Here is a 27,008-nt window from a genome sequence, read left to right as displayed (position 1 = left end):
TTCAACTCTTCGTAAGCTCCAACGCACTCGCTATTTAGACTTGCCTTTCTTCTTCTTCTTCTTCTTCTTCTTCTTCTATACTGGATCCACGAAAATGAGTACTACTGACCAAACATCCAATCCGTTCAATGAACTCATTGCGGAATGCCATAATGACCCGGTATTCACCCAGGAGGTTTCCATGGCTAGATCTTCGAACCAGGCACACTCATCCGTTGACAGACACGAATCCAAGCTCGCTACGAAGCCCATCGAACCAATCGAAACATCCAACAAAAGGAACGGCTGCTCGATCCCGGTTTCTCCGGTTGGCAGATCGACGATATACTTGCACGCCTGCATGAACAAGCAAACAACGAACAAGGTAGCACTGCGACAGCACCGTTCATTGACCCCCGGCACAGCTTAACCATCCTCGCTCGTCCACCGCAGCATATTCGAGACCTAGTGGCTGAGATTCAAAGAGAGATCGGGGATGTTGCTCCAAGTTCGTGCACCCCCTCGGCCCTTTGGACTGACTCTGGGCCCAGTCGCCGAGTACGAACGCTGATTTGGACATGCAACAATGGCTAGGCCTCTGGTTTACACCTCCAGACTATCTACACATGACTACCCTAGAGATCGCTAGTTGCCGGACGGAACCAGAGATAGATGACCTGGTCACTCGTCTGCAGCGCAGTGGGATCATACCGCAGTTGACGCATTGCACCTTTCATCATCGCACACGGCTATTCAAGCCGCTGATTAGCTACGATGCGACGGCAATGGCTCTGAGTTTCGTCCCTGAGACTGGTGGGGACATGATGGGTCATGCCCACGAGAAAGAATGCCACGATGATCAATATACTTACCACCATCTACGAAGAGACGTCTCCGCGCAGATTGCGGCAATCGGGTTGCCGATGAAGCCCAGGTACATTGCTCCGTCGGCGCATATCACCATCGCACGATTCATCACTCGCGAAGGATTCTTGCTGGAGACGCCTGATCCAGACGGAGTGGAACAGGTCGATACCGATCAAATTGCCTTACTGATTCGAAGGATTGAGTCAATTAATGAGAGGCTCCGGGCGGAATATTGGCCCCGTGAACGAGAGCCCATACCTCGGAAAGGCGAGTGGATCGTGGGAGAGGAGCGAGGGCTGGAAGTCTGTGTTGGGAGGTCATTTTATGGAGGCGGCGAGTGTGCCCATGTAGGGAAAGGCTTTTGAGATACTAGGTAGAGACTCATGAGGTAGACTCCGATAGAGGTTGCCAACTTTCCCTTAAAGCCATCAAGGTAATTAGTTATGGTCTGTTTCATACCAATGGTTGAAATGATAACAAGAGCGGAAGAGGGCCGATGGCTATAGTTGCCTGAGGCATGATGCAGTCAGTCTTGGCTGCTGACACACAAACGCGGTTAGGCCGCACCCTAAGCGAACGAAATCCCACAACCCACCGCACCGCCGCCAGCCTGACTTGATCCTCCCCGACAAGAGACTATCAACGACCACCAAGTTCGCGATCCGGCCAAATCAGTCAAAATGGTAAGGATGTTGTCCCGTTGATTTCTCACCTTTATTGCCGTGTTCCTGGGCGTCCGAGAATTTTTGTTCGACAAATCGGCACATGTTGGAAAGGCGCGATGGCGAAATTCGATACTTCGCCGATGGATGGATTCCCAGCTACGAGCCCGTACGAATCGCCTGCGACCGACAGTTATGGCACCCCCAAAAAAGACGACAAAAATGGCCGACAGTGAAGACGAATTCGACATGGCAATTCCGAAGCCACGATTTGTGGTGTGAGTCGATCGAACGGAATACTTTGTGCGATCCGGACGAGAGTATCGGCCTGCAACAAGAAAAGAGATGCCAAAAAACTTTCGCTATTGCCTGAACACAACGATCAATGCTCGATATCCCCCAGATTCAGTACCGCGCCACTCGCCGATGAACAATACGACGCAAGACACCCGGGAACACACTATACTTGCCGTCCAGTGACAAAATACATCTTCACCCGCAGAGGCTGATTCATTCTTCTCTCGAATTCAGGTCAACGTTCCGAAAACCCGCCGGACTTACTGCAAGGGCAAGGAGTGCAAGAAGCACACCCAGCACAAGGTCACCCAGTACAAGGCTGGCAAGGTGAATAGCACCACCCCGCCTCGCCTCTGAGGAACTCTTCGAACAACGAGCGGCGTACTGATGCAGAATTTGTGATCTCACTCTAGGCCTCCCTGTTCGCCCAGGGTAAGCGTCGTTATGATCGGAAGCAGAGCGGTTACGGTGGTCAGACCAAGCCCGTCTTCCACAAGAAGGCCAAGACCACCAAGAAGATCGTTCTCCGTCTTGAGTGCACTGCTTGCAAGCAGAAGAAGCAGCTCTCCCTGAAGCGCTGCAAGCACTTCGAGCTTGGGTATGTTCCGCCCGACTTCGCGCGACTTTTTCGGAGGATGCTAATCGATCTCGACCTACAGTGGTGACAAGAAGACCAAGGGTGCTGCTCTTGTCTTCTAAATTTGCGATTTTCTTGTTCGGCTCTGGGTTTCCTGCATTGCTAATCCGGCGGTGGCATATGACAATGGCAATGGAAAATGAAATAGGGTCCTCATATTCAAAAGAAAAAAAGAATATATGACTCCTAGTTGACGAGTCTCTTGACGAAATTACCCGTGTTCCTGATACCACGTAGTAGCATTTGTAGATCTCTGAGAGAACGATATGTGATATGGAACGGTCGATCGCAAACCCGTGCCTTCAAGCCTCGCAACCACCCGCACGATCTAATGGAACGAGACGGCTTCCACTGCCAAAGGGAAGGTCGATAGCATTTCTACTCTGCATACGACTCATCCACTACCTAACACAACATAATACTACTTAGAAGACTTTCTTCTTCAACTAGTCGGACAAGCCGGCCAAATTGATGAAAAAAAGGGGGGGTTCGCGTCGATCGGGGGTAGTGTAAGCCCGATGACACTGTGCAGTCTGACATGCGCAAGCACAGAGGTCAAACTGCAGAGTACAAAAATAAGATTAATCAATGTTGTGTTCCTTAGAACACTTTCAGAGATTAAACTGAAAAGAACAGATACTACACTTGATCTAAGCCAAAAGGCAAAGAGAGCTGGAAAAGAAAAGAGAAAAAAGATCTAAAAGGGTGCCGGGCGGTTGCACCTTTTATAGGGACACCCGGAGGCAAAAGGACGCTAGTGGTGCTAGCCTCGCTTGATTGACGCGCTAGACTAAATTCGGGGGGCATCTGGTCTGGGTTTAGCGGGGGATGCTTCGAGGTTGGCAGGTATAGTACGGAGGGAGTACTGTACTAACCTACATATATCATGGATACCATGAAAGTATTCTAGAATAGCTCGAGGCTAGTGAGGCTGGCTATCCCTGCTAGAATGCTGGTTCATATGTCCAGTGGAACTCGCTGAGAAAGGGTCCTTTATTGGCCTGGCCTGACATGCTGACTCTTTTCGCGTAAGCTGGCTATCAGATATATGTCGAAGAATTGAGAGCATAACTACTACTGAGTACGCGGAATACTATTCAGAACCATCCAGCCGAAGACGAGGCTAATCCAGTCACCCCCACACCAGTCTATGCTGTCACGGGGGCGGGATGGGATCCCCCGCATTTCAAGGGATCTATCCCTCGGTCCACCCGCTACGTACTTCGATTGTCCATGCACTTATCTACGGATGTGACTTCATGACTTTCTTTAAGGCCGTCATCATTGCCATCAAACCTGCCCTTCACTTCTGCCATCGTATCATTCCGAACCCATCTCTGAAAGAAACAACAACAACAAAGCCTTTACCACGAGGCAAGATATGGAACATCACCTCTCGGGCCATCAACTACCGAACATCCAACTACAGACTATGCTTCCCGTCGAATGCGGGGAAACTGGCGGCATTGCGACTGGCATAATCGAAGTCTGATCTACAGAATACGGGGTACTCAAACTCTGGCCCGCTTCCCCAACTTCATACCCCGGATTGGTCGTCATTGCTCGGCCATCCTCCGAGTCGATGTTGATGTCGTACAACTGCACCCTCGGCTCATGGCCGTGCAGCTATATATCCGCACGCCCAGCGCCTTCACGCGTCACCTCTTCACCGTCAGGAAGAGTATGCATGATACTAGTCTTTCTTCGGCTTCAATCCCTCTTTCTGCTACAAGATGGCGGTCTGGTATGCTTTTGGTGTGGCAATATTTGCTGCCATCGGAACGTTCTTATTTGTAAGCCAGGCTCGTGTCGCGTCTGAGGGCTATTTCGTCGCTAACATAAGTCATCTCTAGGGGTTTGACACAGGCATCGCTACGACAAGTGAGAGACCCTAGTGCGGCGACCCTCCCACGACGACAGCTAACGACTCTTCAGCAATCGCCCATGAAAGCTGGATTGACTACATGAAACACCCGTCAAATGGCCTGACAGGAGCCGTAAGTCAGAAAGACCTTTTTTTTTCGGGCTTTTATATCTAATCCCGTGTAGGTTGTATCAGTGTACATCGCTGGCGAAGCAGTCGGCGCGCTCACTCAGACTGCAATCGGAGATAAACTCGGTCGACTTCGCTTTATGGAGATGTCGTGTGTTGTTGTCACCATCGGAACAGTCATCCAAACCGCGGCCGTGAATATTGGAATGTTCCTTGCTGGCCGCCTGCTGGCCGGGTATGCTGTTGGGTGAGTTGTACCCGGGCACGTGAACCAACAATCGAGGACGGAACTGATCATGGCGTTGGTAGCGGAATGGTTGCCACAGTCCCGATCTATCTCAGCGAGATATCATCCCCTCGTTATCGTGGCTTGATTGGGGGCATCTCAGGCTGCGGCATCGCATTCGGAACGATGGCTTCGAACTGGGTCGGATACGCCTGTAGCTATGCACCCTATGGTCAGGTCCAGTGGAGGGTCCCTCTGGCGATCCAAATCCCATGGGGCATCATTATGTTCGCCGGACTAGTCACCTTCATGCCCGACTCTCCACGCCACTTGATTCGAGTAGGTCAAATTGAGAAGGCGCGCAGCGAGTTCATCAGAGGCCGGCGGGATTTACGTCCGGACGAGGCTCATCAGGAGTTTTCGGAGATGGTCGCGCAAATTCAGTACGAGAAGGAGAGAGAGATAACCTCCTACAAAGATATCTTCCGCATGTTTCGACGACGCGCATTAGTGTAGGTCCATGTGCAAGATACACGAGGGAGGCCTGACTCCACTGACTCGGTCGAATAGCTCGATTGCCGTGCAGACCATGACGAGTCTTACCGGCGTGAACGTCATCCAGGTATGTGTCTCACAAACCCGATGGAGATAAGATGCTAACAGAGCCCTAGTACTACCAAAGTGCGCGTTCTTGCCCGCCCATACCCCCCCTCCAATGACGAAGAATACTGATGGCTCTGATCCAGCAACACTCTACAAATCCCTCGGAATTGACTCCCACACCATCTTAGCCCTAGCTGCTGTATACGGCACCGTCGCGTTTATAACTAATTGCCTCACCACCAAGTATCTCACAGATCAGTGGGGTCGTCGCAAGTATGTCTCCAGTCAACTTAACCCACAGAATCCCAGCCACACCAGAAACTAACCAAACAAAGTATGATCCTAGCCGGCCTCGCCGGAATCATCGTCATAGAGATATATGCCGCTGTCATGCAGCGAGAGTTCCAGAACACGGACAATAGAGTCGGGAAAGGCTTTGCCATCCTGGGAATCTACCTGTTCGTGGTGGTCTACTGTATGTCCGCAGAAGACACGCAACCCATATCCCCATATTCCAGATTACTAAGTGCCATAAACTTGCACAGATGGTATGCTCAACAGTACCACCTGGCTATACGGCGCCGAGGTTCTGCCCATTGCGCTTCGTAGCAAGATCATGGGACTGGCCGCAGCATCTCACTTTATAGTCAACGTCGCAAGTAGGATTGCCCCTCCCTCCTCATTCGCCACGAGAAGCACCTCCCCCCCAAAGCCCCGCAGAACATCTACTGACACCATTGTCCTTGTTTCATGACGCAGTCACCGAAGCCGGTCCCAGCGCCTTCGCGAACATCCACGAGAACTACTACTACGTCTTCGTGGCCTGCACTGTTTTCTTCTTGGTTATCGCCTATTTCTACTTCCCGTAAGTCTCTTCTCCACGAACTTGTTCTTCTACCTTCTTGTGAAGACAAAAGCAAAACAACAATACTGGAAGGTGATATGACTAACTCACTCGGAACGGGTGATAGGGAAACCAAACGCAAGACCCTGGAGGAGATTGCCGCGTCGTTTGGGGACAAGGTGGTCGCGGCCGGCGAGCAAGGCGAGGAGGATCCGGATGCGAAGCCCCATTCGCAGCGGGTGGAGGTTGTCTACGAAGGATAGGCTCAGAGAAAAGAAGTATCACCTTTCCGCCGCAACGCTTTCACGCTTTTCAGAATATGCGCTTGTCTGTACCTACCGTTCGTCACCTAGGTTTATTGGAGTCTTTCTCATCTGGCTCTTAGAAATTATCCTGATCATGTAGCAAACCAGCTGGATAGCCTATGTCCCGTGGAAGGGCTCTACAAAGTGAAGGAGAAGAAGAAACATGGTGCGGATATAGTACCGTCAGGCTTCAACTCCCACCAACCGGGCCGTTTATCCCTCGCATCAGCGACGCATCTTCTCTTCCAGACCACGCCATCCCCTGTCCATATTCCCTTCCTCAAGAAAGACAGACAGGCAGGAAACAAAGATCTGTATGGAAATGAAAAGCAAGCAAAAAGGGGCGTGTGCCCCCCTCCCCCCTTCCCCCCCCCTGCCCCCCGGCCGAGAGCGCCCCTCGTTCGGCTCCGAAGCTAGAGCTAGGTAACTTATGTCCGATATCACTACGAGGGAAACGAACACAAGAACGAAAAAAGGCTTCGTCTTCTATACCTGGGTACAAATTGACCTTCAACATTGTGATATGTATTGTGCTATCGATGGGGATGGGAGGTGGGAGGTGGGGGCTAGGTACATGCCGTCCGTCCCGTCTACGGCAACCAGGGCTGGCGCTGGCGCTGGCTCGAGTTTACTCCTGACGATCATGTGGGTCAGGTGTACCGGTAGTCGTGTGTGCAATGATTCAATTCTTCCAACTACATGGGATGATGGGAATGTGAACAGGGAGGGGGGCTTGAAAGAAGGAAGACGGAAGACCCTGGCGACGGTCAGGGGTGGCTCTTCTGGCGTGGAGTTACTGTACTGTCCATACAGGTTACTGTGCACGGGATGGTGTGCGGAACACCATATTCAGGTAACAAGTAAGTGAACCTAAGTCAATCACTGCACACTGCAGACTCCGTACCTCTTCGTCTGTTCGAGTACTTGCTTCATAGGGTTATGGTTCATGCATGCCACCAGTTCAGGCAAATGATCAGATCGGCGGATCGTCAGGTGACGACAAGTGACCGCCCTCCTGCATACTCCATGGAAATCCTTTCGGCCGGACGTCGGACTTCATTGATATTCATCCAATCATTCATTCATTAACTACCGAGATTGTCATGATCATCACGTCGTTACTACATTAGTGGGAAAAGAAACATCAGGCACAACAAGGAAAGAAAGATAAGGTACAAGAACAAAACCACAAAAGTCAGTTAAACAAAGACACGGTTGATTCCCCTGAGTAGTGTCTCCAATCCGTCCGCCAAAGGATCATCGCCGGGTTGGGGTAAAAGGCGTCCCTGCGAGTCAAACCGGTCAGGCAAATCAATAGTAGAGTCGGAATCAGATTCCGCCCCATCTTTGCGGGACCGATCTTCAGACCGAGTACGTGCAGCGAACGGCTCAGAGGACGAGTGGCGCCGGCGTGGAGTGCGGTTGCGCCCATGGCCATGTATCGATGCAATGGTAGAGTCACTATCATCCGTTTCGTATCCTGGGTCATGCTGTCCTTCATGTTCCGATTCAAGGTCAAAGGCAACCGATTTCGGCCTTGCCGGCTGGCTGGCGGCGCGGGGTCGTCGCTTTTTCGGGCGGGGGGTTCTCAGCGATGATCGTGCATCTAGACCTACATGCCATGTCAGCAAGGGCCCCTCTGTATGCAAGGCAGCCTTCCCTGAACGCACCATCTGATATGTGATCCTGGGCAACGGGGTGACGGGGAGTTTTCCATGCGGCACTCACATTCTCTTCTACCCTTCGGGGCCGAGGTGCATACGGGTCTGACTCAGGATGCGCAGGATGAGCATACGGCTGCGGTGGCACAGCGCCGGGTGGAGGCGGGTAATCGGCAGGGTTGTAAGGTGCTGGTTCCGTGCGAGGCGCGGAGCCAGGAGGTGGAGGAAAGTAATTGGTATTAGGGTAGTACTGATGATCGTCGATCGGCCGAGGGGCAGCAGGAGATGGCGGATACGGATCATGCTGGTACGGAGCTTCTTCATCTGGCTCATGATTGGTCAGCACTTGGAAACTTCAAGATACTCAACCTTCGCTTACCCGATCTGTCTCGGTCTCGCTCTGTCTTCTTACGCTCATTACGCTGCGCAAGCTTGTGGGCTGCGTAACCGACTCCTGCAGCTCCTAAAGCGGCCTCGGCGAATTCCCGCGAGCGACTGCGATGCCGTTCGTGCCCGCCTCGTTGTCTTCTTCGGCTGTCACTTTCTGAGTCAGACGAATCACTACTGTAGCGAGCTGCCCGGCCTCGGCTGCGACTACGACTGCGGCTATAAGGCCGGCGTCTTGTTGATCCGAAGCCTGCTGCGCCACTTGCAACCGGGTCAGATGCATCCGAGTAGTATCCATGTGAGCTCCCAGGCCGACCGTAATAGTTGGCAGGAATACTACCATGGACTGGGTGTTCTCCATACTCGATCAGACCAGGAGAGGACTTTGTTGGATCAGTGTAAACCTCTGAAGGGGCGCGGCTGCGAGATCGTGAGCGTCGACGTTCCCTGTTGCGCGAGGCTTCTCTCTTGTCCTTGTTCTTCTCATATAATCCAGTAGCCGCAGCTGTCCCAAGGCCGGCCGCTAGCACTGGCAGGGCTTTCCTGATTACGCTCTTGGACCGAGACCGATCACGTCGCCCTGGACGTGAGCGGCTCCGGGCCCTCTCGATCAGGCCTGCCACTGCTGCTCCAGCAAGGCCAGCCTCCGCCATGTGCTTTCTACTTTTGGACTGGCTGCGCTCCCCATCTTTATTCAGCGGCAACGACCGTGTGGAGCTGGCAGCACGGCGGTGACGAGACCGGCTGCGTCTGTCCTTGTTGGAATTGGACTTGTTTCGTGCCAGGGCGACAGCCCCAGCAATAGCAGCGGCACCCAGGCCGAGTTCCGCGAGCGTCCGCGCGCGCGAGTGGGAGTGAGAGCGACTGCGACTTCGACGGCTGTGGCTATGACGATGATGGCGGTGATGACGGGAGTGTGATCTGTGATCGTCATCGAAAGAGTGGGAGCGATGACGACTCTTGCTGCGATAGTGCTCTCTTGCACGTGAGACTGCTTCAGCAGCGATGGCACCCAATGCACCGGCACCGACGTCCCGCCCCAGGCGGCCAACTCCCTCGGGCACTTCTTCTCCTTCTTTCTTTTGATGGTTGCGAAGAAGTTCTGCGGCCCCGACACCTACTAGGGCACCCTCGGCTAGATGTCGCCGCCGATGGGGATGATCATCGTACTCCCGTGTTTCTTTGCGAATGTACACCATGCTCTCATCGCTGCTGTAGTCCTCTTCATCGCGACGGCGGGTAGCCTGCGAGACAGAGTCGCTGGGGCTCAGTTCGCGACGGGAGCGACGGTCTTCATCCCACTCGCGGACCCGACGATGATAGTAATAGCCTCCAGGCTCGCGATCCACTTCCGACCGCCGCACAATATCATAATCAGACTCTCGTGGATTGACGTAGACGGGGCCGCGTGCTTCAAGAAGGATTATTGGCTGAGTTTCACGAATGATAACGGGGGCGGGGTGACTGCGAATGCGCTCGGGCACATAATACTCACGTTCGTAATAGTCTCTTTCGGAGCGGTAGTCAAGTGGGCGCGAGTCGTAGTCCACCTCTCGTTCGTACCTCTGGATCATCACCGGCTCTTCTCGCTCATGAGTGCGCCGGATAACCAGCTCTCGGTCGGCCGGGTCCTCATGGCGATAGAAGAAATCACGCTCACGCTCACGCTCCTCCTCCGAGGGGATGACGTAACGCTTGATAGATACGGTCGAGCGGGGTTCATCCCAGTCCCGCTCGCGATCGCGTTCTCTGTAGACGTATGACATGAAGGATATAAGTCCAAATGTGTGAAGGTAATATTGAAGTGATGGAAAAAAACGAGTTTGTCTTATGCAAGAAAAGATGAAGAAGAGATGAGAGGCAGTTTTGAAGAAGAACGGGAAGATGGAGGGACTGCAGCGAAGTGGGGTAAGCGAGGCTGATGAGAGAGGCTGCCGAGTGTCAACAACCGACGGGCGTCGGCGGAAGGCTGTACGAAGGTTCAACTTGATTCGAGGACGAAACAAGGCAGGCGTACACCGTCGTCAGAAAGACGAAATAAGATGCAGGATAGTCAAAGATGACTGCTCCGAGTGAGAAAACGGGCACCAGAGGAGGGGTTAGTCCAATCCTCGCCAAAGATTAAGTATGCCGGGCCGCAGTGGTGATTTGCTGGGGCTTTCATTCATTCATTCATTCACTGATCATCTGTCATCTGCTCAGAGTGTTTTGATTTGCGTCAAGTGTAACACAATGTAGCATGCAGCATGTATGGAAGGAAATGTGGAACGTGGAAGGTGAAAGGTGAAAGGTGAAAGGACGCAATAAAGTCGATGAACGATGAACGATGATGAAGTGGAGGGAGCACAGATAAAGCAAGCAAGAAAGAGGGAGGGGCAGATAATGAAACCTGAGGCCGCGAGGGCTGGCAACTCAGGCAAACCAGGCAAACCAGGTGATCCCCACGTGAGGGACTGCTTCTTGCCTTGTGACAATTGCAACTCCCATCATCATCATCATCATCATCATCATCATCATCTTCTTCTTCTTCTTCTTCTTCTTCTTCATCGTCCTCCATCGTCATCAACAACCCACTATCTTCTTTGATCTACGAGTATCTGCAAGTCTCACCAGAAGGTTCAATCTGGTCTTGGTCCCTGCGGATTCATTATTCCCATGGAAATCAAAGCATGGTTATCCAGATCTTGCCCAACCATGGAATGACAGCCGTCATACCATCGGTTTCGGACAGCTTATGCAAACCTCTTCAACCTCTAATTTAGTAAACATCAAGTTTGAGGCCCCTCAGCTACTGCAGGGATCCACTGAAAAATTTTATCATTCAGCTAGGTTCTTCATACGCTAGTCGGATGCGTCAGTCTCATCCGCCTTAACCGTGTGTAAAGTACTGGAAAATTCTCCCGCGAGGTCTGGAGTTGCCGAAGTCGGATCTCGGACACTGCGGTCTTCGGTGTGTTTCTTAAGCAGCCAAGCGGGTTGAAAGGACCCTACACCTGTTGCATGCTCGGTATCACCTTTACGCTGTTATCAGCAATCGAGAGAAGAGCAACCCAGTAATGCTTCGATCACCGTCATCTGAACCCCGCTTTGCATGTTGAAGGAAGTTGTTATGGATTTTCCGTTAAAGGAGGGTCTGCACGATAATCCCTGCATGGTGCTTTTGAGCCGTGGACCTAGCATACGTGCCCTACGGGGCTCAACCGTGTCAGCAATCGAATAATGACTGCCGCTTTGACCCCTCGCCTCAATCTATTCTGTGGCTTAACCACCCATGCAATTTTCGAGACCTGAGGCGCCATCTCCTTTGGGATTCGCCAAAACGCTAGCATGTTGGGTACTGCTGGTATTCTGACAGCAGACCAGAGCACCATGTGCAGCGAATCTCACCCTAACTGTGGCTGGAACCCCTTTCGAAGGAAATATGGGCCTTTGGTACAAAGCAAGCTCAAACAAGAACAATGATTGACAAGAAGGACAAATAGATTTACGACTTAGTCTCATAACGACCCCCTTTCTTGCCAGGATGAAGATGCTAGAGGATTCTGAACCATGGTTGTCTGTGGCGGTGATGCAGGAATGGACTCAATCTGTATGCACCTAGCCACAATCCGCCGGACACAATGATTGCGACGGTTCGAAGGTCAAGCCCCACAATGCCGTCGACCCGACTTGATGCACTATCGATGCTGGCAGACGTCATCGCCATTCCGCGCTCACCCCCCATAGGTGTTGGGTCTTCCCTTTGATCCGGCCATTCTCAAGCACGGATTGGTCAACACTGTATCCTTCTAGAATTTTTCCACCACCAAATCAGTATGAGGTCCTTGTCGGGGGCTATTAGTACCGGGATTATAGGTGATGGATACGGAGGCAGCAGAAGAGTTTTTAGATGCAAGCTGCGATCTAACCGATTCGGACGCGACAGTTTAAAGTGATAATAACGTTGTTGCACTGGGACGGAAATCTCCGTGAAGCAGCTTCCTTCTCTTACTGTTCTCGGTTGAATTAGCACCACGCCAGCGCATTCATTGTTCTTGAGCATCGGCCCAGAAAAAATTCGACTAGACCGGCGATGCCGAAAAGGGACACTGTAGGTGATAACCCAGTACAAGACTCCTTGCTCATGGGCTGCTAGACAGATTTACCTCGATATAAAGAGCACACAATACATCCTTAGAACCATTCACTTAGCATGCTGTGTTCTTCTGCACCCTGAGATCCAGAAGGTAAATTGGCTGATGCCGCGTCGGCCTTCTGCCCCATCCTGGCATATCTTTTTTCTAGATTACCCTTGTGCAAGGGCGAGCTCCAACGCTAGCTTTCTATTCTGCGTTAATTTTTCAGCGCCATCATGACTACCTCCAATCGCTCGACCGGAAAGAGATTGCCTATCAGCTGCCAGGCATGCAGAACGAGGAAAATCCGCTGCTCTCGTGACGGGCGCCCTTGCCAGACCTGTGTTCGTCGTGGTCTGGGTGCAGAGGACTGTATTTACCTGGGTCAGCCGAGACTTGCTTCCCAACAAGCCATGACGGCGGCTCCACCTGACCAGAATGAGATGCTGGCACGAATCAACAACCTCGAAGAGTTGCTTCACGAACAAGTTCACATTCAGTCCAACGACGTTATGTCACCCCGGACTCAGAGATCGCCCAGCGGGACCGAAAGTGGAGCCGAATATGAGCCTGCGTTTGATGTTAGATCCCGAGAACTCAGATCCCGATTACCCAGTGGCGCCGGCACTCTACAGACATTCAATGCCGGATACGTTCGTTACTTGCCGTGGGTGAACAGTCCTCCGATCTTCAGGGGTCAGTCAGCACCCAATGTCGAGACCGAAATCCCAGACGAGAGCGATGATCTACAGCTGCCATTCGCCAAAAATCATGTTTCTAGGGATGAGCTGTTAGCGATCCTACCCCCACGGCGATATTGCGATGCTCTTAAGGAAATATACTTACGAGTCTTCTCGCCTGTAAGTGATTGTCATGTTTCCTGCCAGCCTTGTGGCTCTTTGACGCGAGAGTCTCGATCTGAGTGGAACTTGCTAACTCAACAACCAGTTGTTTCACGTTCTTCACGACCTCACCTTCGAAACCGAGTACCAACAATTCTGCCACGACGCCAACAGTGTGACCACCGCATGGATTGCACTTCTGTTTGCGATTCTCTCTATTGCTGTCACCGCACTCGAGGACGATGAGATTTTACTCTCCGACATTGGGCGCGAAAAGACGGCTAGTCGAAATATCAAGGCATTATCCGCACGCTATCGGTCGGCCTCACTGCGATGCCTGGCAGCAGATAATGTCCTTTCTCGACACTCGATCCACTCACTCCAGTCTCTGATCCTCGTCAATTATGCTCGAGTCCACCGTGGCCTTCCCATCTGGACCCTGCTAGGGTTTTCGCATCATGTAGCCATCTCTATGGGCTGCCACGTTGATTCTAGCCGATTCGATCTCGGACTCATCGAACAGGAGGAGCGCAGACGTGCCTGGATGGGGCTCACCTCGCTATTTAGTGTCCAGAGCATAGCCTCTGGCTGTCTTCATAACACCATCACACCCAACGATGTGAAGCCGCCCTTAGACATCAACGATGTTGACCTGCTGACGGGTTCTTTCTCGGGACAACCGGCGCATCCCACGCACATGACGTACCTACTGTTAGAATCTCATCTCAACAGAGTTCTGATGATGGTGTGCGATGCGCTATTCAACACGTCCCCGAGATTCGGCCCATACCAGCTCGAGACCCAGATCCAATCCGTCCGTGAGATGTGCGACCAGCGGTACAAGCCCAATTCCGGCCTCGAACCCATCTTACCGCCACACCAGGCCAACCTCAACATCCTCTACAGCAACATCCATCAGCTCCTTCTTCTCCTTTTCCGCCCCAGTCTCTGCGCCTACCTGCAAGGCGAATTCACCCCAGAGACATATGCCGCGCGGACCAAAAGCGTCTCCTCCGCCCGGGCATCGCTGGCGATCTACCAAGCCCTCCACGAGTCGCCCGCGTACGCCTCCTACAAGTGGTACAACAGCTACCTCGGCAGTTTCCACGCCTTCCACGCGGCCGTCGTCCTCTCCGTGACGCTCATGTCCCCGGAAACGCAGTTCGAGTTCGACGAGTCCAAGACGATCCTCTGGGATGCCCTCGAGACCTTTGCCGCTCTATCCAACCGCAGCAATTTCTGCAGCAAGGCCGTGCCCGTTCTGCGTCAGATCATGTAGGAGCTTCCTCCCTTGAATACCAAGACAACACCCTTTGATCGGAAACTCGTTTGGGATTTCAAGGTCAAGGCTAACCAGATATCCATCCAGTGAAACCACATGCACTCACGGCCAACAAGCCCTAGCATCGCTGGTCGGAATCGACCCTCATACCGCAGGCCTCATCAACCCCCCCGGTGACTTCGTGCCCTTTCCCCCGATGCAACGGATCCCCGAGCCACTCCTCGCGCAACTCCAGCCGCAAAATTGGATCAGTCCGGCGTCAGTCCCATGGGACGGTTGGGGGATCCCCAATAAATGAATCACGACGAGAGAGAGAGAAAGACAGGCTAGCTGGCTGGCGGTGAACATAAAAAAAAAGAAGGAAAGGACTGTCCATGGTCCATGTGCAATGCCTCCTAGCACAGTGTCATTGATGATCCAGGCCCTAAAGAAAATATTTTAGTGCCGCTTACGAATACAAAAAAGGAGTTTGGACTTGTTGGGATTAAACTACTGTACTGTGCTGTATTGGACATGTTTGACCCTGTATTGCCATCAATGAATGGCCTGGCCACGGATTGGACCACGAAGGTACTGATCGATCTGTCGTCCACAGTTCTCTGGGTTATTGGTTCCGGATCTACCTTTGCGTGGCGGCACGTTCTGTAGATGATATCAGGTTCTGGAGGTCAGTGAGCGGGGCTTGGTTGGATAGCAGAGTCTGAGATTAAGCAAGCAGGCCCTATGTACAGTAGTACTCTCATGCTACCACGACTGTGATCACGTCTTCATCAAGGCGTTTGACTGCGAGAGAAGAAGGCATGGCATGTATGCCATCAGGTTATACGGATCTATTAAGCGTTACCTTTCCCACACCAACCCCCTATTTCACAGATACAGGAATAGCAACAGCGAGAGCAAAAGCGCATATGTAAACGGCGCGCTTCAATGCACCGGATGGATAACACATTATGTACAAGAGAGACCATACATGAATACATACATAAGACATAGAAAGGAAGCGGGCGAGAGGACGGATGTCCGATCCTGCACGCAAGACAGCACAAATTGATCAAGGCAAGAACCAGAGAACGACGCCTGCGCCACGCCCGTGGGTGTGTGGCCCCTGTGTCTGCCTTTTTTTGCCTGTCTCTTTCTCAACATCCCTCCTTCCCCAGAATCCTCCCCACTCTAATCAGACAAAAAACCGCAAATGAGTCAAAAAACCCCCAAAGGTGTATAGAAGCGCCGTTGCTGATGCATGCATAAGATGAAATGTCTTTGTCCTTTTTAAAAAGACACCGCCGCCGGTTCTCCATGCTCGCGCTGCCGGGTCAATCATGATAGATTATGTCAGGTCATCGCACATCAGTGGGTCAAAGAGAAAGCAGATCCAACATCACAAAGGAGGATAAACAAGATCCGCGAGTTGCATAGATTGTGTTGGAGCCGTGACCTGCCAAGAAAAATGCAAAGTGAGGTAAGAGGCATCGCTGAACGCTCGAGCTGTACGCTCCCAAAACGCCAGGAACAAATCGGGAAATCAACGTGAACAATCTCTATTAAGCCGTCAAGGCTCGCTTCACCACACGGAATGTGTTTCGAACGACATCCAATGGGCTTGCAGGATCTCGGACAGTGCGCAAACTGCGTGAGAAACGTTTCTTTGTCGATATTGTAACCGTGCCGTTGCCCCCGGGACTCTGGTTGTGGTCACCATTTCCGTCATCGTCATCTTCGTCATCAGGTATGACCTTGATGCTAGAGCTGACTGAGGCAGAATAGTAGCGCGAAGTCAGGGGTAGTTGATATTTAACAACACCACGGACGATCAATTCGAACGGGTGTTGAAGCACACGTTCCCACCGTTCTGTGCCGCCCTCTTCTGTCTTGTTGCCGGGGCGAGCAAGACGTATCTGTCCTTTCGAGGTCGACGGCTCATAGTGCCATGGCGATGGCTCCAGCAGCAGCGGTGAGTCAAAATGGAAAACACGACCGAGCAACATAGTCTGAGGGTCACCCGCAGGATCGGTGGGCATGGGATCAGTGCCCTTGTCCACACCGCCGCGAGCGAGTGCCATGCTACTGAATTCGGTTTCATTCGCTTGACAGCCGACTGAGCCAGCACACCGAGCGAGTCGAGCCATCTCCGCCCTTTTCCTGCTTCGCTCCACTCGAGGGAATGGGCTCTTGTCAAGATCATGCTCGCGCCAGAATTTGTCCGTCCCCACAAATCGACTCTTGGCGAAGATATTCATATCCATATCGTCGATAGACACCGGGAACAGATTCGGATTGATGGCTTGCACGTTCAAGTCCAGCATGATTTCCTGCTCGGACGACAGAACATTCTGGATATCGAGCACCTGAACATCGACGAGTGTCTTCGTGGTCATGACGGCGAAAGATGTGATCGCCCCAACAGCGAACAGGAGTATAGCGGTGATGAAAAGGCATGCGCCGTAGCGGGAGAAGAACCCACGATGGCGCTGCTGCATGTACTCCATCTGGCGTAGACTGGCACTGTTCGGGCGTCGCCCACCGCTTTGACGACTTCGCGTTACTCGAGGGGAGCCGACGAGCGGAGTGCGTTCATCATCCGCGCCTTCGGCATCGAAATCATAGCTGTAAAGGTCGTGTGGCTTTTTGCTACCACTGATTGTGCGATAGTTCGGGTTTGCGCGTGATCCAGGATGTCGAGATTGTCGGTAGGCGTTGCCAACAAAGTGGCGGGGGGATTTGGCACTGCCCTGAGACTGAGGGAATGGCGAATCACTATCGAACAAGGACGGATAGAGGTTGTTGTTGCGGCCGTACCGCCCGATATGGTGGTGCCGGGGAGTGTGCGTTCCGCTACCATCGGCTCGAGGATGGCTGCGTATGGTCTCATCCCCAAAGTCATCGGGGTTACTGGTGAAGGTATTATTGGTGAACTTCATGCTTCGCTTGCCCGTAACACTGTGGTTCCCATCTCGAATCCCGGCTCGACTCCGACCGGCCAGCTGGTCGACCTGACTAGCCATAGATGTGGCGCTCGGGGTCCGAGAATGATACCGGTTCTGTCGAACTGGATACGGATCCGGGGGATTGGACTCGTACACAAATGTCTCGTCGGAGTCCGATACATCGGCCTCGTCTACGGCACTGGCCACTTTCGCCTCGAAAATGTCTGCCTTGGACGATGCTGTGCCGGTCGTCAGCGCAGCCGGCTTCCGGGTTCGCTTCTTCTCCTTTTTCGGCCGAATAGTCTCGGTACTGGGTTTCATTCGAAGGGTCCCCACATCCACTCGGCCAGTGTTGCCTCTATCACCCGGCACCACACCGAGAGAAACCTGAGGAATAGAGCTGACAGTTTCGGTCTCAACAATCATATTGCGCACCGAACCATCGGTCGGCTTTGCGCGAGGGCCCCCACTCAGTGAGGTAGTGGATCGTTTCGGGATGATAGTATTGTTGGAACCCCGGGAACCCGAGGGTGCATGACGGCGATAGCTATCGACCGGCTCCGAGCTCTTATTCCCACCACTGTCGCTGCCACTTTCATTGTGCTGCACTCTCGAGGCCTTGGGCGTCGCGTCTTCGTCGATCTTCTGCAGTTGTGAGTCTTCTCGTAATGGCAACCCCAGGATAGTCTCGGTCGATGGTGTGGACTGATCACTGGCCATTTCCTGCACAGTTTCGAGGGCCGAGCCTGGTGTATGATTTCCCCGATTGACGGCTCGGGGGACACTTCGATCGGTCTTCGTCGCATGATCATCCGGTCCGGGCGTCGAGCGCTTGATCGAGGTGTTCGGTTGGGCGGTCTCCGGCTCCGACCGTCGCGAAGTGGCCCACAATGGCATGGTGGACTTATCCGGGCTAGGCACATCGGAAGACGAATCGGCATTGGGAGGCGGGCTGAGGATCGGAGGCTTGGATGATTTGGATAATGCTCGTTGGATGGCTGTGGCCGAGGGAACGGTGCCCGGCCCGCCAGAAGTGGTAGTGTTGGAGGCAGAACGATTCGGACTCCGGTCGACGCTGCCTTTTCGTGATCGAGATGCGATCCGGGGGGTGGAAGGTGAGTTGCGCGGACGACGAGAGGACCGAACCGGGGAGGTTTCACGAGAGGATATAACGGAGGGAGCGGTGGGCGTCGGGATGGTGATGCCAGGAACGACATGCGAGAACTTAGGCAGCTGTGACACGGCAGGCCCCTGGATTTGGGATCTAAAGGTCGAACGTGGCACTTCCATCATGTCGCTCTCACTGGCAGATCGGCGAGGCGCTGCAAGAGCAGCGGCAGCCTCATCGGTTTGGGCCACTCTAGATCCGCCAGCGGTCCCGTTGGGAGGTGACCTCTCGGACTCCGCCGCCATGACTTCTGCTGCGTCAGAGATTTGCTGACAACCCTTTCAGAAATCAGGAGGTCCGAGAGGGAACCAGGATAAGAGTCGGTGGAAGGCAAACACGAAGAGGGGGGAAAAGGACTCGAAAAATTCGGTGAGCACCAAGCGGGCGCGGGAAAGCCGGGACCAGGGCGTGGAAAAATAAAGATTAGAGAGAAGGCAAACACGGAAAACGCCCAGATTGAGACACTGGGGTTGCCAAAAGAGTCAGGAGATTCGGAGCTTGGAGAATGCAGAACCGCAGACACCACTGAGTGGTCGCCGCACTTGCGATTCAATGGTTTCCTGTTGTACAACACGACGTTACACAGTCCAAAAAGTAGTCGGAGGGCGAATGGAGGCCGGCCACATGCTGCGAACGGACAAAGCACCTCGGAGCGGGAGAAACCGTTATCGAGATAGCGCGGAGAGGATAAACAATAGTCTCCACGGTAGCGGTAGCAGCCGATTTAGGTTGTAGGAGAGAAAGAGGGAGGACAAAATATTGGGACTGAGGATGTATGTGAATTGCGCAAAGGTCGAGTCAGGAAAAAACCAAGTAAAGATCCAGGCAGACCAAAGCCGTAAGGGCGGAGACAATGGTGCACATAACTTGATTAAGCAGTGAGAAGGGAGGAGAGGGGTGGTGTGTGGTGTGTGTGTGTGTGGGTGTGTGTGGGTGTGTGTGTAGGTGGTGGGAAATATGGACAACGTCTAGAACAAGCTTCCAAGCCGTTGGTGAGTTAGTCGAGGACCATAGGAGGACATAAAAGCAGGTGAGAGCGATGTGGATAGGCTGGAGGAGGGTGGAGGGATCGAGAGGAGGAGGGGGGGAGGGGGGCGGGTTCTATTGGCAGGTGCGGGCCCAGGTGGCAGGACGCAAGGACATTCGCGAAGGTTGAAAAGAAGCCAGAGACAGAGGAGGAGGTGCTGTGCCAGCAGTAGTGGCAGTGGTGGCAGTGGTGGCAGTGACGATGATAATGATGATGATGATGGTAATGGTGGTGTAGTGGTGGGTAACTTACAGTGTGTGGTGATAAGGGCGACACCCGCTGGCTTTTGCCCACTCAGGGGACTGGCGCACTCACACCCAATGACAGTCGCCCACGTCAAGGCACCGGCAGCTCTAGTGTCCTTCACAGGTGGCTAATGGGGATGGAGACAGTGGAGGAAGACATTCACATCCTGACTTGACCCGACCTGGACAATAACCAAAGCTGAAGGAGAGAAAAGAAAGGAGGAGGGGGGAGAAGTGTGTATGTTGTATGTGTAAGGCGAGAGAAAGAGAGAGAGAGAGAGAAGAGAAGAGGAAAGGAAGAGAACGAGAAGGAAGAGAAGGAAAGTACCTACTGAATACCTAATACGGAGTACTGTGCACGCAGAGAGAGAAGGATGAGTTATTCCGGAGTACGGAGTAAGTTACAAGCAGTTTACATTACCAGCAGTGACGCAACTGAGGTAAGATTACCAGCCGTGTGAAGGTAATCCTCTCTTACCGCCTGTCACAGGACGTACTGATCTCCCCCCAGTCATGATGACTTCATCCGAGCCTGCCTTGGAATTATTAAACATTGTTCGAACCATTAATAACCATTAATAAGATCATTAAATTTACCTCATCGAGGGGTTCAAGATATCTGAAACACACTCATCTATACTTCTTACATTGGTAGTAGAGATACTCAGTACTTACTTGCTTCCCGCCTGATTGGCTGGCTTACTCCCCGTATATACAGACATTGAAACCATTGGGATAGGAAACAGGAAGCAAGGATAGGTACTGCGCAACGATAAGATCATCCTTGAGACCAGGAATGATTCCAACATTAAAAATGATAAGAATGACAGCAGGAGTATCACACGATTAGCCCGTAAATCCCCCCCCCCCCCCTCCCCGACCTGTCACGAGGTCTCCCTTCTATCCCTCCGATCTTACTCCAAAGAAGCTTTCCAGAAGGACGCCGCCAACACACAATACAGTTAACTCTCCCCCTCGCCCCAAAAGCAACTCTATACAATCCCATACACGCGCTTGGCAATGTAGAATGATGCGAAAGCAAACAGAATTAATCCCCCGGTAACTGTACCCATGCAATTAGTACCCTGGTTCACCGGTGATGCAACCCACCAGCCGTGGTGGAGATAAGAACCATAAACAAAAAATAACTTACTAGACCAGAACCAGGTCAGGCTGTCTACATCCTGCCCCGGTACCTTGACGTTCATCCCCCACATACCACAGATAATGTTCAGTGGCAGGACGATCGTTCCCAGCACCGTCAGCTTCCCCAGCACATCGGCGGTCTGTTCTTGCCGTTCATTCATCAGAACGTTGATCTGCGCCAAGTAGTTCGAATGCGCCCGCGACAAAAGCCTAAGTGAAATCACCGCCCCCCCATCAGTACACCACAAAACCGCCGTGACAAAGAATGTGGGGGGGAAAAAACCAAAAACTTACGTCTCATAGTAGGTCAGACTGCTCGTCATCGTCATAATATGATCCTGAATATCGCCCAGGTACAGGCCGATTTCCGACTTGGGCGCCACCTCCCACTGTTCGTTACACCGTTTGGCAAACCCCTTGACCACATCTGCCTTGTTGCTCAGCAGGCGATACATCCCCATGACCTTCTTGCGGCAAACCCCCACGCGCCGGAGCATCTCGCCGGGCGCCAACGAGGTGGAGACGCTGTCCTTCTCGTCGTCTTTGGTGTTCGACACAAGCCCGCGCTCATCGGAATGCATCTGCATGATCTTCTCGTCGATTTCATCGACCTCATCCTCAATGGCCTGGATCAAGGGCCCGAACACATCGGTGATGTCATCAATCAGCGCATAGGAGATCCAATCCGAGCTCAGAATCAGGTAGTCCATCAATTGCCGGATGCGCCGCCGCACATTCGCCGGGTGAGGTGTCTGCGAGAAGTGGAAGGAGAGCACCCCCTCGCGGAAAACGACCACGTACATGTTGACGGGCTGGAGGTAGTTCTCGCTGTTCGGGTCTTGTTCGAAGGTCCGGTAGTTGACAAAGTAGTAGTTCCGGAACAACTCCACCTTCTCGCGCGCCTCTTGCATCATGATATCTTCTGTTGTCAGCGCGTGGATGCCAAAGGCCTTGGCAAGTACCCGCATTTCGGTATCGGTCGGGGACAGCACATCGAGCCAGAAGGTTGGCCGGGGCCCGTAGCGCTTAGGTTTCGGTTGGCTCTGCTTCCGGGCAGGGGAGACGTCCGTTGACGTTCGAGCCTCCGAGACGGCCTCGCTGATCACCGACATTCGTGGATGTTGCTTGGGAGTGTGGTTGCTATGATTGTTATTATTGACATCACCGCTGTGATTGGCCGGATTGAAATATCCTGTCCGACTAGCGTCATTGTGTCCATTACCAGGCTGGCTGCCTTGGCGACTACCATGGTTATTGCCTAGAGCCTCTTCCCCGTGGTGGTCTTCCGGCTCGCTCTCATCCTCATCAGATGAGACTTCCAGCTCGGGTGGGTCGGGAATGAACAACTCGCGGAAGCTACCACCTGGCTGTACCAACTCGGAGATAGTCTGCGCGTGGATGGTGCTCTGGAACTCCTCGTTGAAGTAAGTGAATCGGTAGGGCGCTTCTTCCTCTTCCCGACGCCAGAGTCGATACTGAGGGCGAAGACGACCCTCAACGAGCATCGGCTCGCTGATGGTCTTGGCACGCAGAGCCCCGGATCGCTCCTCCTTCTCTTGCCGACTCCATTCATCTAAGACGGACAGTTCAGGCCATTCGCGGTGGCGCCGTCGTCGACGGTGGTCTTCCCGGGGCGCCCGCAGCTCGTCCTCGTCAGCGAGTTCCGATGCTGCTTCCGTTGGGAAGCAGACATCTTCCTCCGCAGGCATGGTCTTCCGGCGCCGGAGGCCCTCATGAGGAGCCATGCGCGGCGAAGGAGGCGAGGACCCCATGGACGGCTGGGGTCCCTTGGCCCCTCCAGCATCCACATCAATCAGCACATCGTGTGAACGAGCCAGGTTCTCCATGCGATTGTCGATGGATTTGGCCAGCATGAAGTCGAATTCCGCCCCCGTAACCACCGCATCGTCGTAGTTCATCTCCGGCCCCAATTTGGGCGAGGTGGGCATGGACGGGGGATTGTTGATATCGTAGTCACGATCATGCTCCACGAGGCCAGGACTCGGGATCGCCCGGGGCGAGCATCGCGACGAGCCAGACTGGCCCGAAGAACGCCGCTGACGAAAGGAGAACGGACTGGACTTGGAATCCGTCCCATATCGGGGGGCCGTAGGGCTATGGGCCGAGGATGGCGGGATTAATGGCGTTCGATCGTTCACATCTTCACCGTCGCTGTCCTCCCCCGCCCGAAAGGACTTCCCCCTCGATGATAGACCGCGGGAACCGGCCTCACCAGCAAGTCGATAAGGAGTCGAGAGCGATCCCGGCCGAAACGACTGCCCAAGGCGGCTGTCTCTCCGAGGCCGCATAGAAGGTTGATTACTGCACCGCAATGTCCACTGTTAGCCACAAGAGACCTTTGCGACAAGGTTGGAAACCCGCAAGGGTGTCGATCAGACCACACATACCGATGATCCAGCAAGGCCTCGCTCTCAAGGCTCGTGCTGCTGAGGTCCCGCCTCAGGTTGTAGAAGGGTAAGGGTACCTGCGTGTTGGTCTGCCCTGCTGCCATCATGCTCAGATCCTCAGGATCAGCGACCGACGATCCAGCCGCGCCAGGGTGGGAATCTTCTGCACCGAGGAACGACTGCCGGCGATTACGGCGTTTCCGATGACGGGGTTTTCGCCGCTTGGTAGACTTCGGCGTTCCTGCTCTGCTCGCTGTACCATCGTCCGGCTTCATGCCCGGCCGGGAAGTCTCCAGGTTGACAGAGGCACGAGGTGTTCCCGAATTGGCGTCCGCACCTCGGCCGTTGTGAACAGAGCGCTTGCTAGGGCTGGGGGCGGTCTGCCGGGGAGTTGACGGTGTAGGCTGCATGATGCTTGAGGAGGGGCTTTAGGGCCGCATGCACGAGGATCGGTCCAAAAACGCAAGTGGCAGCAAAATAAACAGGCCCGGATTTCCAGGACTGCAGCAGGAGGAAACACTGAAGGACCAATAGCTAGACCGATGAATCATCAATCGAGTAATCCAGTCCAGCGCACCGAGTCTATTTCGGGAAAAGAAAAAGCCAAAAATAAGTGGAAAACCAGTCACAGAAACAAAAAAATACAGCCATAGAAGGAATAAGACAAAACGGACTAAGACGCGAACGAGGGGAGATCTGTAAAAATGCAAGGTTGAATGTTCATGCAGGAGCTGGACGCCTTGTCGAGCTCAACATAGCATAGGCAGAGACACTTCATCAGTGCCCGGGGCGACGAACGAGGAGCGATTGGCGAGTGAAAGGCAGACTTGGGTGGAACATGGGGGGTTTACTGGGGAGGTACTGTACGTCGACGTATGCGCAAGACAAGACTTGTCCAAAGAGGAAAAGTAGAGTGGAAAAGTAGGTAGGTAGCAGACAGACGGGGAAGAGAGGAGTCAGAGGTTGTAACTAGAGAGAGGAAGAGAGAGAGACAGAGACAGAGAGAGAGATAAGGAGAGGGTCTGACTGATTGATGGTCGATGCTCAATGCATGACGGCACATTAGTTGACTTGGTTACTAGGCTGGACCCAGTCCACTTTCGGCTGCTCACCGCCTTCTTCTTGCGAAGGTTCAACTCCAGCCATCATGACATCACGCGCCCACGGCACGGTAATTGACTCGCTCTGTCGTGTTACAATTACTTATCAAAAGGAGATCGGAAGCATGAACAACTTTCATTCATCGCATCATGTACATATAAAAAGATTATTAAACACCCTTCAATCCACTATCCAACAGGAGAAAGGCAAACAGATACAGAACCATACATAAACAACACATGAATAACCTAAGTAAAAGGCCGTGATAGATCGTCAACTCTAGAAAAGATTGCGGACATCATCATTAACATCATCAATTTTGCAGATGCTGAGGATGAAACAGTTCCTCATGCATCTGAAATTATTCATTACCGTTTTTGGGACGGAACCAACCCAGCCAGTCCTCCCTTGTCCAGGACGCCTTCAAGTGCAAATTCCCTGAGAAGTAAGAACCAGGAAAGAAAGAAAAAGAGAAGAAAAGAGGCGAACAAATACTATCCAAGGAGATAGAGGGTATAAGAGCCGGGGTGCAACTTTATACCCCGTCAGATCCACCACGGATCTTGAGCTTCTCATGATTCAAGTGTGACGCCTCAAATCACGTTGCTCAAGTCCATCGTAGACGACGGAGCCGCGCTGTGCACCGATCGGGTGGCATCGAGCGACATACGATCACCACTGAGCATTTTGGACACCCTCTTATCCTTGTTTGGTCGTGCAATGAGCACTTGGGCCGGACAGACAACCACTTCATCGTCCCCGTCACCCGCATCATTACCCTTCTTCACCACCAAGGGAAATAGAACAATGCGAACCACAGCCTGCTGAGACTCCAGCTCTTCATTCGACGTGGTCTCGCCACTGCGCTCGTTCATCAGCGAGGCGTTGAAGTAGACCTGGCGGGCGAGATCGCCATTAGTGTCGTATTCCGGCTGCAGCGGAGGCAACATGATATACTCCGCCAGTTGCGTACGCATCTCAATCGACAGATGGACAGCGACTCGCAGCACCTTGCGCAGAGAATCCAGCAGCTGCGCCTCAACATTGCTAGGCGGCGGAAGAAGGCGTGACAGCGTGTCGAAGATCTCGAGAGCCACCGCTTCAGTGTCGGTCTCCCGCTGCTTCGAGAATATTGGTCGTCGTGCAAGCAGGGTCAAGGTAGTGGCTCGCCAACGGTGAATCGAACTCCGCGTCCCCACCTCGGACAGCTGCTTCTCCAGTGATTTGAGCTTCTGTCGCTGATCGCGATCCATGCCGAAAAGATATCGAGTGAAGATGTATTCCCACACCATGGTCATCACGACCGACATAAACACATCACGACGTCGGACACGGTCGGCAAGGTAAAGGTCGACCTCGGAGCCATCCAAAATGGCATTGTCGAACCGGTCGGCGATCTTCTCGTCTTGCAGATCGCTTAGCTTGCGGCAGCGACGATGATCAGAATGTTTAGAAAAGCGCAGGACCCACTGCTGCACATGCCCGCAGAGCTTCTGGCACGCAGCATCAAAGTAGTCCTCATCGCGAAAGACGAGCACCTCGTCCCGCATATTCTCCGCAATCTGTTGTTGTAGCTGTTTGACCCTGTCGCGGGTCGTCTCCAACTCCTCTCGCAATCGTCGGAGCTCGTGATCCTTCTGAGACACGGCGCCGTCAATCTCCTGGCGAATCTTGGTCTGCATTTCGGTAGAGAGTTGCTGATTTGCAGTTTGCAGTTCCTCGATTTTGCGATCGTAGGCGCCCTGCATGGCCTGAACTTCGGAGGCATGGGTGGCGGTCAAACCCGAATTCGTGGTCAACAGAGATTCGTTTTCTCCTGTCAGTCGGGAGACTTCTTTCTGCAGCCACTCGACTGAGCTCTTGAGTTGTTCCACCTCTGCTGACCGGTCGCGCAGGTCAGCATCGCTTCGGTTGAGGGCATGGTCGCTTTTCCGACGAGCTACACTAGCATTACGCAATTTATCTTCGGCCGCCTCGCGAGCAGCAACGAGTAGGCGATTTTCGGAGATTAAGGAATCGAGACGGGATTCGAGTTCTTGAAGGTGTTGCATGCTGCGACGATGGCGGATGCTGGGCGGTCGGCTCGGCGACCGAGGCGAACTGGGTGTTTCTCCCCACCCCTCCTGTGACAACAACAAAACACAACCATGGTTAGTTCTTCTTCTTTCCATCGGCAAAGGTAGAAAAGTAAAAGAATCCACTTACATAAACATCGGTCATGTTTCGGAGGGGCCGTTTGCCCTTGTCGGTGACGGGATCATAGGAAGAAGAAGAAGCGATGCGCTCAAT

General features: G+C 53.1%; 8 protein-coding genes across 8 annotated transcripts; 4 read left to right on the top strand and 4 right to left on the bottom strand.

The window, feature by feature from the left end:
- Positions 1-94: 94 nt before the first annotated feature.
- Positions 95-1,455, top strand: BO72DRAFT_513768 (uncharacterized protein; the record flags this gene model as incomplete). Its single annotated transcript, XM_040949487.1, has 3 exons — positions 95-160; positions 223-487; positions 574-1,455. 3 exons carry the CDS (start codon positions 95-97, stop codon positions 1,209-1,211), a joined length of 969 nt encoding a protein of 322 aa, XP_040805637.1. The 3' UTR covers positions 1,212-1,455.
- Positions 1,456-1,526: 71 nt separating this feature from the next.
- On the top strand, positions 1,527-2,504 carry BO72DRAFT_454996 (60S ribosomal protein eL42; the record flags this gene model as incomplete). The annotated part of the gene is made up of 4 exons (XM_040946214.1): positions 1,527-1,529; positions 2,040-2,132; positions 2,219-2,403; positions 2,465-2,504. 4 exons carry the CDS (start codon positions 1,527-1,529, stop codon positions 2,502-2,504), a joined length of 321 nt encoding a protein of 106 aa, XP_040805636.1.
- A 1,671-nt stretch (positions 2,505-4,175) lies between these two features.
- Positions 4,176-6,371, top strand: hxt8 (putative MFS monosaccharide transporter (Hxt8); the record flags this gene model as incomplete). Its single annotated transcript, XM_040940883.1, has 11 exons — positions 4,176-4,235; positions 4,296-4,323; positions 4,378-4,439; positions 4,492-4,682; positions 4,745-5,173; positions 5,232-5,287; positions 5,408-5,537; positions 5,600-5,739; positions 5,810-5,923; positions 6,024-6,129; positions 6,236-6,371. The coding sequence occupies 11 exons, from the start codon at positions 4,176-4,178 to the stop codon at positions 6,369-6,371; spliced, it is 1,452 nt and encodes a 483-aa protein (XP_040805635.1).
- Positions 6,372-7,499: 1,128 nt separating this feature from the next.
- On the bottom strand, positions 7,500-10,453 carry BO72DRAFT_174931 (DUF3824 domain-containing protein). Its single transcript, XM_040939420.1, has 4 exons — positions 9,957-10,453; positions 8,454-9,872; positions 8,084-8,398; positions 7,500-8,025 (listed from the first exon to the last, which is right to left on the bottom strand). The coding sequence occupies exons 1-4, from the start codon at positions 10,225-10,227 to the stop codon at positions 7,613-7,615; spliced, it is 2,418 nt and encodes an 805-aa protein (XP_040805634.1). The 5' UTR covers positions 10,228-10,453; the 3' UTR covers positions 7,500-7,612.
- Positions 10,454-12,812: 2,359 nt separating this feature from the next.
- On the top strand, positions 12,813-14,697 carry BO72DRAFT_454993 (Zn(II)2Cys6 transcription factor; the record flags this gene model as incomplete). Its single annotated transcript, XM_040946213.1, has 2 exons — positions 12,813-13,436; positions 13,525-14,697. The coding sequence occupies 2 exons, from the start codon at positions 12,813-12,815 to the stop codon at positions 14,695-14,697; spliced, it is 1,797 nt and encodes a 598-aa protein (XP_040805633.1).
- Positions 14,698-15,996: 1,299 nt separating this feature from the next.
- Positions 15,997-19,191, bottom strand: BO72DRAFT_174879 (putative phospholipid metabolism enzyme regulator). The gene has a single exon (XM_040939419.1). The coding sequence runs from the start codon at positions 19,035-19,037 to the stop codon at positions 16,242-16,244; it is 2,796 nt and encodes a 931-aa protein (XP_040805632.1). The 5' UTR covers positions 19,038-19,191; the 3' UTR covers positions 15,997-16,241.
- A 1,865-nt stretch (positions 19,192-21,056) lies between these two features.
- BO72DRAFT_513762 (cora family metal ion transporter) lies at positions 21,057-24,239 on the bottom strand (the record flags this gene model as incomplete). The annotated part of the gene is made up of 4 exons (XM_040949486.1): positions 23,619-24,239; positions 21,505-23,532; positions 21,218-21,420; positions 21,057-21,127 (listed from the first exon to the last, which is right to left on the bottom strand). The coding sequence occupies exons 1-4, from the start codon at positions 24,026-24,028 to the stop codon at positions 21,057-21,059; spliced, it is 2,712 nt and encodes a 903-aa protein (XP_040805631.1). The 5' UTR covers positions 24,029-24,239.
- A 1,073-nt stretch (positions 24,240-25,312) lies between these two features.
- BO72DRAFT_368307 (uncharacterized protein) lies at positions 25,313-26,770 on the bottom strand (the record flags this gene model as incomplete). The annotated part of the gene is made up of 1 exon (XM_040940880.1): positions 25,313-26,770. The coding sequence occupies one exon, from the start codon at positions 26,768-26,770 to the stop codon at positions 25,313-25,315; it is 1,458 nt and encodes a 485-aa protein (XP_040805630.1).
- Positions 26,771-27,008: the final 238 nt, after the last annotated feature.

This window comes from Aspergillus fijiensis (genome assembly GCF_003184825.1).
Source record: "Aspergillus fijiensis CBS 313.89 unplaced genomic scaffold BO72scaffold_4, whole genome shotgun sequence".
Taxonomy (NCBI): domain Eukaryota; kingdom Fungi; phylum Ascomycota; class Eurotiomycetes; order Eurotiales; family Aspergillaceae; genus Aspergillus; species Aspergillus fijiensis.
Note: the sequence above shows the minus strand (reverse complement) of the source record. Positions and strands in the feature narration are given on the sequence as shown.

Excerpts from the sequence above, each read along its gene's own strand:
- BO72DRAFT_174879 (XM_040939419.1), bottom strand. The coding sequence starts at position 19,037 with ATGGCGGCGGAGTCCGAGAGGTCACCTCCCAACGGGACCGCTGGCGGA.
- BO72DRAFT_174931 (XM_040939420.1), bottom strand. The coding sequence starts at position 10,227 with ATGTCATACGTCTACAGAGAACGCGATCGCGAGCGGGACTGGGATGAA. Across the intron at positions 8,399-8,453 it reads GCGAGACCGAGACAGATCGG|ATGAAGAAGCTCCGTACCAG; the intron begins GTAAGCGAAGGT and ends ATCATGAGCCAG. Across the intron at positions 8,026-8,083 it reads CCAGGATCACATATCAGATG|GTCTAGATGCACGATCATCG; the intron begins GTGCGTTCAGGG and ends CATGGCATGTAG.